Below are 14270 nucleotides of genomic sequence, written 5' to 3'. Positions count from 1 at the left end.
TGTCTTACCTAACAACCTGTCAGTATTTTATACCATTTTAATGTTCAATCTGTCAGACACTGCAACACAAGGGTATCTTGGTACAGACCTGCAATCAACTTCGACTACTTCCACTAGTGAGAGCGGCTGAACTATGATATTGGTTCACATAAGACAAAAATGTTGTCAAAGGTTTCATCTTTAAATTGTGGATTAGTTGTGAATCTTCCATACAAGGAGGAATAAAAAAAAGTCAAGTAAAGGACTGAACTATTTTAATCTTGTATTGAAAATATTCTAGATTTGAATTAAACATATGTTAAATAAATACATTTATTTACATATTTATATTTCATGATTTTATTATCCTTTTAAGTGCCATCTAATACAGTATTTTCTAAGCCTCCAACACCTTGACGTGCTTGTTTTGTCCACTCCAACAGCTGAACTGTTGCTGCAGACAATTTGACTTCCTAAATGACACTGGTTTTTTCATTAACTGTGACCAACATTTTTTTTTTTGGCCGATGTTGTTTGCTCAAGACCATTTTTTCTTATTTTCCTTTTACCTTATTAATCTTACTGGCTAAATTTTTTTTCATGATTATAATTTATTTTGTACTTTCACTGTAAAATAAAAGTGTGAATTGTTTTGCAGATTTCTAAACATTTTAAAGGCATGTGTAAGATTACACTTAAGATCTGTCTTTAAAAATATACACATACTAGATATGAGTGGTAATACAATAGGTGTATTATTATTGAATGTATATTTGTGGGGCAGCATAACCTGGAAGAGTTACATAGCAACTAGGGAATGGGAGGTAATCAGATGTGTTTCAAGAGATTCCTTGATGTCAGTGAAGGGCTCTTGATCCAAGGAACTGGACCTGCCCCACCTTTCAGTTGAGCCTGAGTGCCTCCAATTCTCCAGGCTCCGTATGACCCATAAGGGCTTAGCACTCCCTCATAAATGTTATAATAAGGAAATTGAGATAATAAGTGTGCCAGTATCACCAAAGCATTTTTCAGTAATACGTAAGTTTGGTCTGATATATTGCAATTTTCTTATTGGTATGGTTACATTCGAGGTTACTGCATAACAGATCAAAAAATATTACATATGCTGAATATCTTTCAACATACCAATCTCTGGTCTTTTTATGTTTAACTTTTATAATTCTTTTCACCATTCTGTAGAAATATATTCCACAATTTATTACAAAATGGAATGCTTAGGAAACTATGCAATAGGGATGCCTCTAGCATACTCCTAACCCTCGCTGGTATCTAATCTTCATGTATTACATCTTTAGCACAACCTGCCCTGCAGTGCTGTATGACCCTTGTGGGTTTAGCACTTAGTGTTGGTTGTAATAATAATATGCACTAGGGGAAAAGAAAGGCTGAAAGTTTTGGACTGACTTTATTAAACAATTTATAAAGGTCTGTTTAAAGCTATACAATCACACATGTTGGTATCAAGTTCACACGAGAACACAACACTGGGTTATCACAGGAAATGTACATAATTATATAGGGGTTCGAGACATTAACACACTCATCAGTCATTCTATACACTTTCTATATTACAAATGACATTCTATAAAATATATTACAAATAACACTTAAAAAATAGGCATGAAATGTGAGTAGGCAAGTTCTATATTACAAATGATATAATATACTTACAAATAACACCTGAAAAATAGGCATGAAATATGAGTAGGCTATAATGTTGCCCATGGCCATTACCTACAGTGTAAAAGCTTTATGCAACTTAAAAAAAATTAAAATGTCATTTCCTGAAAAAATCATAAATACTGTATATATGTAGTTTATTTAAAAACTGTACATTTGAAAATGTTTACTTAAAATATGAAAGCCTTAGAGTTAATCCTTGTATAAAAAAAGGATGCCCACGGGCAGACATTTGTACAAAGACCCAGAATTGCGAGGCTCACCACAGTGGTCTGTATGACCCTTGTGGGTTTAGTGCTTAATTATGATGATAATCACCACAGTGGTGCGGGGATGAGAGATATGTTCCTATCTTGCATGAAGCGAGACCTGGGTATGCCCGGAACTACTGCCTTCCCTGGTACCTGCCAAGGGTGGGTGAAATAAAGTTCTCAGATTAACATAGAAGGCACAGATAAGTGATACAATTTACATGGTGGACCTTGTTGGAGATTGAGGTGGAGATCTACTTGCACTTCTGGCAGGAGATGCTAGTTTGGCAATGTACTGGTGATAGAGTTTATCATTAATCAGCATCATCTGCTTACTGGGCTCAGATCTGGAGTTAGTGCGGGAACGACAGTGGGGTGTAGTGGGAGAGTGGGGTGGGGACCTGTTTCCATTACTGGACATACTAGCTGTTCTTGATCTCACACCATTGACATGAGGCAACCGAGACCCTAATCTTCTCTCAATCCACTTGAGCATAGAAAGAACAGCATCTGTTGAAGGAAGTCGATGCATGGCTGCTGTTCTTAGGTTCTGAGATCTGGTCACTCGGAAGGTGACAGCCATTCCTTGTAGCGATCTCATGGCATCTTCGTCAGTTTTGTCATCACCAGCGAAGATGGTTGACACACGATCACACCAGTCAAGGCCAAACAGAGTACGGAGAATGTATATAGCAGCACTACCCTTGTCCCAGGTTACTGGAGGCCGCGCTTCAAAGGCACACTGGGACTCGTGTATGGGTATGCCTACCTCTTTAAATACCTTCTGAGCCTCGGCTGTGAGACTTGTCACTTTTTCTCCTGGAACCTCACGGTAGTGAAAAGCAATGCCTGTTCCCTTATTCTCGACCCATGAACCCTCTACACATATTTCCTCCAAACGCTTCTTTAGGGCTTCAAGTTGAACTTCATACTCATGAGGAACAGGGTGCATGAATAAGGTGCCATCTGGGTGTAGGATTTCAAATCCATGATTACCAGCATATGTTATGCCTTCAATACCAACCATTGACCGCACATTAGCCATGGAGCGACCCGATATGATGGCTATGTTTACATCAGGCATGTGTGCCAAGCGTTCCAAGACACGCCGTGTTTCTGCTGGCATTTCAGCCAGGTCAGGATGGGGTGCAATGGGTGCCAAAGTACCATCGTAGTCCATCAACAATGCTAGACGTGATGATTCTGTCACATATGAACCCAAAAATTCTGTAAAATCTTCTTCTCTCATTGGGAGTAAGCGACCAAGTGCTGCAGATTTTTCTTCATCGCTGAGACAATCTACTGTTTTCAGAAATGACCTGAGCCAGAAATTCACATCAAATTCTCGCTCACGGCGACGCAAGTGTTTCATGCGCAACTCACGTTCATCCTTGGGCATGGTGAGGGCACGATAAATTGTGTCGGCAAATTCATTAGTCTCATAAGGATTAACATGAAGAGCTTCATGCATTGAGGATCCAGCACCAGCAAATGGAGAGAGAATGAGGACCCCAGGTTCACCTGTCTGACATGCAACAAATTCCTTAGCAACAAGATTCATTCCATCTCTCAGTGGCGTCACCACTGCAACAGAAGAGTCACGATAAAAGGCTGCTAGCTGATCTTGTGAGACACAGCCATAGATATAGCGTATCGGAGACCAATTAGGTGTTGAGAACTGGCCATTGATTCTGCCAATCATCTGATCAAGCTCTTCTTTCAGCTCTTGGTACTCTTTCACATCTGTGCGTGATGGGACTGCTACCTGAAGGAAAGTCACACGCTCAATCAACTCTGGGTGTTTGTTGAGAAGAGTTTCGAAAGCTTTAATACGATGAACGAGTCCCTTTGTATAGTCCAGACGGTCCACTCCTAACAGCAGCTGCTCATGAGGGTTGTTCTTCACCACCTGTGGTGCCTTCTCTGCCAATTCCACAAAACGGTCATAAGGAATGCTAATAGGTAGAGGATTGATGGTTACTGTCCGGGAGTTGTGTTCAACTAACATTTGTTGTCTGTCAACACGACAACCAAGACGTCTCTGACAGCAGTCGATGAAGTTAAGGCAATAATCTTCAATGTGAAAGCCAATGGAGTCGCATCCTAAGATGCCTTGAAGTAGTTCATCATCCCAGGGAAAGAGACGCACAATGTCCCATGATGGGAAGGGAATATGAAGGAAAAATGCCATCTTGATGGGTAAGTTCAGTTCATCACATTTCTCACGAATAGTGTTTGCTGCCAGCATCATATGGTAGTCGTGGAGCCAAACCAGAGGCACAGATCCAGGGTGAGTCTCGGACAGTCTTTGCACTGCCATAACTGTAAGCCGGGCAAACTCTGCATTCACCTCTCTGTATGCCTGAAACATCATATGAATCAGCTTACTTCACAATTCTTACACACCCTAACCATGTTTGGGCAATTACATATTTATCATTAAATACCAATGCAGATCTAACTTACGTTTTCGAGCAGTGCTAAATAACAATATCTAGCACTTGAACTAATAATAATAATAATAATAATAATATGGTAATTATATTTTTTTAATATGAACTACCCTTTTGACTGACACTGCTAGACTGACATTAGTTGAGTGCACTCACCTCCCACTTGTCAGCCTGGAAGAGTGCACGATCAGGCATAGAGTGGAAGAGCGGCCAGAAGGTAGCGTTACAACAACCATTATAGTAGTCATCAAAGAGCTTCTTGTGTACTGTCACGGGAATCACCTGAGGTAAATACAAGTAAATTTTAACACTACGGAGTGAAATCTTTGTTTATTTTTTATGGTAGATTGCAATATATTTTTTCAAGAGCTCCTGACGGGCCTCGACGTCCGTGAGGGGCTCTTGATCTCCCCTACTTGGGATGAAACCTGACTGCCTTCCCGTCTTTCGGGCGCTAAATAACGACCCAAACAGGTTTAGCTCCCTCCTCCCTCCCCTCACGAATGCAATGATAATAATATTACAATAATACAGTATAAACATATATAAAAATATTTCATGCGATAATCTTAGAATGATATTTAGATATAAACTCGCTAATTGATCTGCGCTATATGGCCCTTGTGGGTTTAGCGTTTAGTTTTGATTGTAATAATAATAACCATAATCATTAACTGATCTGAATTATTTTAACCATAGTAGTATAAAAAATAAGATAATACATCTAAAACTGAACATTAAAACTCAAATCGTAAACATGGACAATGAGTTGTACATCTTAGCGAATATATACATAGTTTAATCCCTATTTTGAAATTTAAAAGTATTTTCAATGTTAGTATAAAGTAGACTGTGGTCTTTATGACTCAAGTACATTTATAGCCCTTAAACCTATCAAATTGGAGTTTATCTCACCTGACTGCTCTTCAGGCCTGCCGTGGGTGTCTGGTCATTAGGATCAGCTTCAGGAATTTCCACATTATTATCCTCGAGGTGGAGACCAGACCATCCCACCCAGAGTCCCTGAGTTTCCACCACCACGGGTGCTACAGCTGTCACCAGACCACCAGCACTGTAACAGTGGTAAATATTATGTTACCAGACCACCAGCACTGTAACAGTGGTAAATATTATGTTACCAGACCACCAGCACTGTAACAGTGGTAAATATTATGTCACCAGACCACCAGCACTGTAACAGTGGTAAATATTACGTCACCAGACCACCAGCACTGTAACAGTGGTAAATATTACGTCACCAGACCACCAGCACTGTAACAGTGGTAAATATTACGTCACCAGACCACCAGCACTGTAACAGTGGTAAATATTACATCATCAGACCACCAGCACTGTAACAGTGGTAAATATTACGTCACCAGACCACCAGCACTGTAACAGTGGTAAATATTATGTTACCAGACCACCAGCACTGTAACAGTGGTAAATATTACGTCACCAGACCACCAGCACTGTAACAGTGGTAAATATTATGTTACCAGACCACCAGCACTGTAACAGTGGTAAATATTACGTCACCAGACCACCAGCACTGTAACAGTGGTAAATATTACGTCACCAGACCACCAGCACTGTAACAGTGGTAAATATTATGTTACCAGACCACCAGCACTGTAACAGTGGTAAATATTATGTCACCAGACCACCAGCACTGTAACAGTGGTAAATATTATGTTACCAGACCACCAGCACTGTAACAGTGGTAAATATTACGTTACCAGACCACCAGCACTGTAACAGTGGTAAATATTATGTTACCAGACCACCAGCACTGTAACAGTGGTAAATATTATGTTACCAGACCACCAGCACTGTAACAGTGGTAAATATTATGTTACCAGACCACCAGCACTGTAACAGTGGTAAATATTATGTCACCAGACCACCAGCACTGTAACAGTGGTAAATATTACGTTACCAGACCACCAGCACTGTAACAGTGGTAAATATTATGTTACCAGACCACCAGCACTGTAACAGTGGTAAATATTACGTTACCAGACCACCAGCACTGTAACAGTGGTAAATATTATGTTACCAGACCACCAGCACTGTAACAGTGGTAAATATTATGTTACCAGACCACCAGCACTGTAACAGTGGTAAATATTACGTCATCAGACCACCAGCACTGTAACAGTGGTAAATATTACGTCACCAGACCACCAGCACTGTAACAGTGGTAAATATTGTTACCAGACCACCAGCACTGTAACAGTGGTAAATATTACGTCATCAGACCACCAGCACTGTAACAGTGGTAAATATTATGTCATCAGACCACCAGCACTGTAACAGTGGTAAATATTATGTTACCAGACCACCAGCACTGTAACAGTGGTAAATATTATGTCACCAGACCACCAGCACTGTAACAGTGGTAAATATTACGTCACCAGACCACCAGCACTGTAACAGTGGTAAATATTATGTCATCAGACCACCAGCACTGTAACAGTGGTAAATATTATGTTACCAGACCACCAGCACTGTAACAGTGGTAAATATTATGTTACCAGACCACCAGCACTGTAACAGTGGTAAATATTACGTCATCAGACCACCAGCACTGTAACAGTGGTAAATATTACGTCACCAGACCACCAGCACTGTAACAGTGGTAAATATTGTTACCAGACCACCAGCACTGTAACAGTGGTAAATATTACGTCATCAGACCACCAGCACTGTAACAGTGGTAAATATTACGTCATCAGACCACCAGCACTGTAACAGTGGTAAATATTATGTTACCAGACCACCAGCACTGTAACAGTGGTAAATATTATGTTACCAGACCACCAGCACTGTAACAGTGGTAAATATTATGTTACCAGACCACCAGCACTGTAACAGTGGTAAATATTATGTTACCAGACCACCAGCACTGTAACAGTGGTAAATATTATGTCACCAGACCACCAGCACTGTAACAGTGGTAAATATTACGTCATCAGACCACCAGCACTGTAACAGTGGTAAATATTATGTCACCAGACCACCAGCACTGTAACAGTGGTAAATATTATGTTACCAGACCACCAGCACTGTAACAGTGGTAAATATTACGTCATCAGACCACCAGCACTGTAACAGTGGTAAATATTATGTTACCAGACCACCAGCACTGTAACAGTAGTAAATATTATGTTACCAGACCACCAGCACTGTAACAGTGGTAAATATTACGTCATCAGACCACCAGCACTGTAACAGTAGTAAATATTATGTCACCAGACCACCAGCACTGTAACAGTGGTAAATATTACGTCATCAGACCACCAGCACTGTAACAGTGGTAAATATTACGTCATCAGACCACCAGCACTGTAACAGTGGTAAATATTACGTCATCAGACCACCAGCACTGTAACAGTAGTAAATACTATGTTACCAGACCACCAGCACTGTAACAGTGGTAAATACAATGTTACCAGACCACCAGCACTGTAACAGTGGTAAATACTATGTTGAAGATTGAGACACTTATGCAGCATATGGGAATCTTTATTCAGGAAACGTTTCGCCACACAGTGGCTTCATCAGTCCAATACAAAGAGGAAGGCGTAAGGAGAGGAGGAGAATGAAGTAATCAGTCCCTCAACCTTGAGTCGATGTGTTCAGTCCATCAATCTTGAATAGAATACGGCATATCAGCGTATTCTATTCAAGATTGATGGACTGAACACATCGACTCAAGGTTGAGGGACTGATTACCTCATTCTCCTCCTGTTCTTCAAGTTTCTCCTACGTATGGACTGATGAAGCCACTGTGTGGCGAAACGTTTCCTCAATAAAGATACCCAAGAGTTGCACATGTGTCTAATTTATCAACATTCCTCAGGTCACGTGCGTCACACCTCACTCTCCGCCTATATATAATGTCTTCCTACCTCTGTATGTTAGAAGTGATCAAGGTCCCAGGACCGAAACGTTTTCTAATAAATATGTTATAGTGTTTGCTTACGTGTCTTTCTAAACCAAATACTGTTACCAGACCACCGGCACTGTAACAGTATTAAATGCTACTGTAATCGTCACCATAATAATAATAATAATAATAATAATAATAATAATAATAATAATAATAATAATAAAAGAGGGTGATAAGTGGACTAACCATTAGTTACTATCAATTTCGTTTAGCGTTTTTATGACCATTATAACAATAATAATTTATACAAAGGGAGGTGTATGTCTATGTGTACTCACCTAGTTGTGGTTACAGGGGTCGATTCACAGCTCCTGGCCTCCTCTCTCTCTCTCTCTCTCTCTCTCTCTCTCTTTCTCTCTGTGTGTGTGTGTGTGTGTGTGTGTGTGTGTGTGTGTGTGTGTGTGTGTGTGTGTGTGAAAAAACACTCATTCATACATAGTCATACAGGGCGCAACTTGACCCTAGACTAAACTGGGAACAATCAAGTGACCTTGACCAACACCGCAACAAAAAATATTTGGGACTTATTAATAACTTCGTGAGAGTACCACTTCCTTGTTGCCGAATTTACGCTATGGAGCTTCCATTATTTCCTTTCTTTTTATAACTGGCTGCTGAAATATGTAGAGCAATATATATATATATATATATATATATATATATATATATATATATATATATATATATATATATATATATATATATATATATATATATATATATATATATATATATATATATATAAATAACAGTAAATAGGTACCCGTGGGTGGCATCCTCAGGAAGACTATTATAGGGTGGAAAAAGACAGTCCCTGATGACGCACTGACTTTACTGGATAACCTTCCTTATCTCAGGTTAAAAAGCCTACCAAAGTCTTCAGTAAACTTTGCCTTGAATATTGCGACTGATGTGATGCACCTCAAAAGCATCTTGGCACCACTGATACCGTAGTTCAACCACTAGCACTCTACTACCCATGGTACCGTAGTTCAACCACCAACAACTACTATCCATGGTACCGTAGTTCAACCACCAGCAACTATTATCCATGGTACCGTAGTTCAACCACCAACAACTACTATCCATGGTACCGTAGTTCAACCACCAACAACTACTATCCATGGTACCGTAGTTCAACCACCAGCAACTACTACCCATGGTACCGTAGTTCAACCACCAGCAACTACTATCCATGGTACCGTAGTTCAACCACCAGCAACTACTATCCATGGTATCGTAGTTCAACCACCAGCAACTATTATCCATGGTACCGTAGTTTGACCACTAGCACCCTGTTATCCATGGTACCGTAGTTCCAATATCAGCAACCTGCTTTATATGGTACAATAGTTGCAGTTCCAGCACCATCAAGGAGTGTGCCATAAAGTGAGTCACCTTGCAGAGGGGAGGGGGTAGTGCCACTTAATGCCGAGTCATGGCAGTCGGACTTATACCCCACTTCCATAATTTAAATTTGATTGCCTCCCATCTCCCCACTAAAAAAAAAACTGAGTGCTCTCTAGCGCCCCATTATTACACATCCGATGGCAGTAGTATGGTGATACCGATAGGATCTAGATTAGACACGTATGAACTGCTCGGGACATTTATTAAGAAAACGTTTCACAAACTCGGGGCGAAACGTTCCCTTGATCAGTACATACGTGTATTTTTCATAAGAACATAAGAAAGAAGGAACACTGCAGAAGGCCTACTGGCCCATGCGAGGCAGGTCCAAGTCTTTTACCGGCTTAAACCAATGACCCAACCTAGTTAGGTCAGGTCACATTCACTTAAGGAAGGAGCACGGCATATGACCTAATAGCACAAGCTAGTCAGGTCCAACTCACACCCACCCGCATCCACTCATGTATTTATCAAACCTATTTTTAAAACTACAACGTTTTAGCTTCTATGACGGTACTGGGGAGTTTGTTCCACTCGTCCACAACTCTATTACCAAACCAGTGCTTTCCTACATCCTTCCTGAATCTGAATTTTTCCAACTTAAAACCATTGCTGCGAGTCCTGTCCAGGCTAGATATTTTTAGCACGCTATTTACATCCCCTCTATTTATTCCTGTTTTCCATTTATACACCTCAATCACATCCTCCCTAATTCTACGCCTTTCTAGAGAGTGCAGATTCAGGGCCTCAGTCTATCCTCATTGGGAAGATTTCTGATACATGGGATCAACTTTGTCATCCTCCTTTGTATGTTTTCCAGATCATTTATATCCATTCTGTAATACGGTGACCAAAACTGCAGCATAATCTAAATGAGGCCTAACCAAGGACGTATAGAGTTGTGATGAATGGTTTGAAAAACCGACAAGTTGAAGATTGGGACACTTATGCAGCATATGGGAATCTTTATTCAGGAAACGTTTCGCCACACAGTGGCTTCATCAGTCCAATACAAAGAGGAAGCCGTAAGGAGAGGAGGAGTATGAGGTAATCAGTCCCTCAGCCTGGAGTCGATGTGTTCAGTCCATCAATCTTGTAGAATGTACAGCATAGGGCCGTAGACGTGGCTTATATACTGGAGTGAGGTGACGTGAAGCAGGTGGAGGCGGGGTCATAGTGGTACCATCCACTAGTCGAAGTAGGTCTTCGTCCAAAGGTTGAACAAGTGTTTAAGAATTTTTTGTGGTGGTACCACTATGACCCCGCCTCCGCCTGCTTCACCTCACTACAGTATATAAGCCACGTCTACGGCCCTATGCTGTACATTCTACAAGATTGATGGACTGAACACATCGACTCCAGGCTGAGGGACTGATTACCTCAGACTCCTCCTCTCCTTACGGCTTCCTCTTTGTATTGAACTGATGAAGCCACTGTGTGGCGAAAAGTTTCCTGAATAAAGATTCCCATATGCTGCATAAGTGTCCCAATCTTCGACGTATAGAGTTGAAGAACAACCCGAGGACTCCTATTAATTATGCTTCTTGATATAAAGCCAAGGTTTCTATTCGCTGTATTGCAAACATCCCCACTTATGTTGTGAGCAGGAAAATTACTACTAGGTAAGAGGACACATGTGCAACTAATGTGACATTGGTTGCACTTGTGTTCTTTTACCTAACATATTGTCGGTAATTATACCAACATTAATACAAAATTACTACTGATAACTTAAGGGAAATGATAAGAACGCATACACTTCGGATTTGCTGAAAAGGTGACGTTTTCAAGGGTCAAAGACCTCAAACGTCTACAGTCATGGTGTCCATAATGAATAAGTTCGTGCATATCCCCTCATCCCTAGCTTAATTACGTGTACATGTGCAACGGTTAGGTATCTTTATTCCGAAACGTTTCGCCTACATAGTAGCTTTCTTCAGTCGAATACAGAGGAGGGATTAGAAGCAGCAGAGGTGTAAAGTTGATGTAATTATTTCGTTACTCTTGAAGATGTAGTTTCGAGGTGATCAGTCCCTCAGCCTGGAAAAGAGTTTTGCTCTGGAACATTGTTCCAGACTATGGAACAATACTCTTCTCCAGTCTGAGGGACTGATCACCTCAAAACTGCGTCTTCAAGGGTGACGAACTGATTACATCTACACTGCTTCTGCTGCCTTGCCTGTATTCGACTGAAGAAGCCTACTGTGTAGGCGAAACGTTTCGGAATAAAGATACCTAACCGTTGCACATGTGTCTTGCTTATCAACTAGTTGGCACTGTATTTTATATTTATTAGTTTATTCAAATGTTAAACATGTACTCACCATTGCAGTCTAATTAGTTTCCCGGTCTTGGGATCAGTACCGAGGCGGAAGGGCAACCTGTTGGCAACCACCACCATGGGCGACGTCGAGTGTACCTTCATGTTTGGTCACACTTAATGTCTTCTTTAACAATAATAAAACACTTCCTCAGTTCACTTGCACGATAAAAGTCTCTCCTCGGTGCTGCCACCACTTGAGGAAGCTTCACATATCCCTCTCGGAGAGTTGCCAGCAAGCCTTCTGGGTGTTCACTGATCTAGAGGCTCTGTCTGGTGCCGCCTTTATATTGGTGCGTGCCACCCCTCCCCCTCCTCCCCTCCCCCTCTCCCCTCCCTCCATTCCCCAGCACGTCAAGGGAGGGGAGACGGAGGGTGGCCGTAAGCAGACCAGTTTGACCGAAAAAAAAAAAATATTATGCAGGTGCTTACGCGAGGCATCTTGTATTTCGACATTCGGCTTCCAACCGAAGGGACACTGGCTCGATTCCCAGAGAGAGGTGAGATATCTGGTGCAGATTTCGTTATATCCAATCGACCCTAATGGAAATAAGTCACTCTGTCTGACGTTTTTGGGTTATCCCATGTTCTCTACACATATGCTGCTATGTATGATAATTCTATGTAACTGTATTTGTGTATACCTGAATAAACTTACTTACTGCACACCCAGGGTTAAGGTGAGCAGCAGAAGAGTTAGTTGACTGTTGTAGGTCGCATCTCAACTGTAATAAACTACATTGCTTGGCTCTCTTGAGTTATCCTTGGGCAATATTTCGAAGAAAATATTTGTCTTCTTCATGGGATAAATGACCAAGTAGCCTCACTGACGCGAGAACTCTGGGTGGCCTTAAGAATGGTTGGATATGATGTACATGTTAATACCGTCAGTTTCTGGGAATAAGACATACATACACTCAACACATTGAAAGACACATTTCCCCACTAGTACCTTTAGTGATCCTCATACAAAGATACATATATAAAATAATATAGTGGAGAGAAAGGTCTGGTGCTCTTCGGAAAGACAGATTAAGGTCACCTATCAGAGATGACTGGGTGGAGCTTGCAATTGAGAAGACTGTCTAGCATGGGCCAGTAGGCCAATGCAGTGCTGCTTCACTCTTATGCCACCTGTTGGCAGTATTTACATCGTGCAGAATCAGTTTGACGAGAATAATGGATGTACTAAAGCTCTCCGAGCTTTATATGATTGTGTTAAAAATAAAAAAATCACTGAGATTTGCAGGCGTTGACGTCTCAGTAAATCATTCTCCTTGATCAGTAACTCCGCTACTTCCCATTTCATGAGATGACTATGTATGCTACCATGTTGGACACATGTGTGTTGATATGAAGATTGCGTGTTCGTATTTTCTTGATGCACTTAACCTACCCAGAGAGCGCTCAACACCAGCACAGGACAGCTTAGAGGGAAATATAGTCTGCAGGAGTACTGAATGAGTTGCAACATACAATATGCAGGTCTGAACCACTGCAGAATGTTGCATTGCTGTGACAATAACAGTAGTATTGCAAATCATACGCATCTTGTATATTACAAATGGCATCCAACACCGTCAAGTTGAAGAGTAAGACACATGGGCACACTAGCAATATTTACTGACAGATCGTTTCTTCAGCAACATAGGCGAAACGTTTCACAGGTATCTTACACATGAATGAGGGAACACCTACGTTAATATTATTAAACTTAACCACAGTGATTATAAATAATCTTAAAAACTTGAGCACAGCTCCTGTCTGTCTCAACTACTGGATCACTACGACAAGGTCCTAAATGCACTAGAAGACAAAAAGAATGCAGATGTAATATATACAGACTTTGCAAAAGCCTTCGACAAGTGTGACCATGGCGTAATAGCGCACAAAATGCGCGCTAAAGGAATAACAGGAAAAGTCGGTCGATGGATCTATAATTTCCTCACTAACAGAACACAGAGAGTAGTCGTCAACAGAGTAAAGTCCGAGGCAGCTACGGTGAAAAGCTCTGTCCCACAAGGCACAGTACTAGCTCCCATCTTGTTCCTCATCCTCATATCCGACATAGACAAGGATGTCAGCCACAGCACCGTGTCTTCCTTTGCAGATGACACCCGAATCTGCATGACAGTGTCTTCCATTGCAGACACTGAAAGGCTCCAGGCGGACATCAACCAAATCTTTCAGTGGGCTGCAGA

At 41.1% G+C, this 14270-nt stretch overlaps 1 protein-coding gene across 1 annotated transcript; it reads right to left on the bottom strand.

The window, feature by feature from the left end:
* Positions 1 to 1391: 1391 nt before the first annotated feature.
* On the bottom strand, positions 1392 to 12348 carry Tps1 (Trehalose-6-phosphate synthase 1). The gene is made up of 4 exons (XM_053784427.2): positions 12074 to 12348; positions 5300 to 5456; positions 4541 to 4666; positions 1392 to 4293 (listed from the first exon to the last, which is right to left on the bottom strand). The coding sequence occupies exons 1-4, from the start codon at positions 12172 to 12174 to the stop codon at positions 2149 to 2151; spliced, it is 2529 nt and encodes an 842-aa protein (XP_053640402.1). The 5' UTR covers positions 12175 to 12348; the 3' UTR covers positions 1392 to 2148.
* Between the last annotated feature and the right edge of the window lie 1922 nt (positions 12349 to 14270).

The sequence above is a fragment of the Cherax quadricarinatus genome, chromosome 43 (genome assembly GCF_038502225.1).
Source record: "Cherax quadricarinatus isolate ZL_2023a chromosome 43, ASM3850222v1, whole genome shotgun sequence".
Lineage (NCBI taxonomy): Eukaryota > Metazoa > Arthropoda > Malacostraca > Decapoda > Parastacidae > Cherax > Cherax quadricarinatus.
Note: the sequence above shows the minus strand (reverse complement) of the source record. Positions and strands in the feature narration are given on the sequence as shown.

Excerpts from the sequence above, each read along its gene's own strand:
- Tps1 (XM_053784427.2), bottom strand. The coding sequence starts at position 12,174 with ATGAAGGTACACTCGACGTCGCCCATGGTGGTGGTTGCCAACAGGTTG. Across the intron at positions 4,667-5,299 it reads CAGGCCTGAAGAGCAGTCAG|GTGATTCCCGTGACAGTACA; the intron begins GTGAGATAAACT and ends TATTTACCTCAG. Across the intron at positions 4,294-4,540 it reads TCCAGGCTGACAAGTGGGAG|GCATACAGAGAGGTGAATGC; the intron begins GTGAGTGCACTC and ends ATGATGTTTCAG.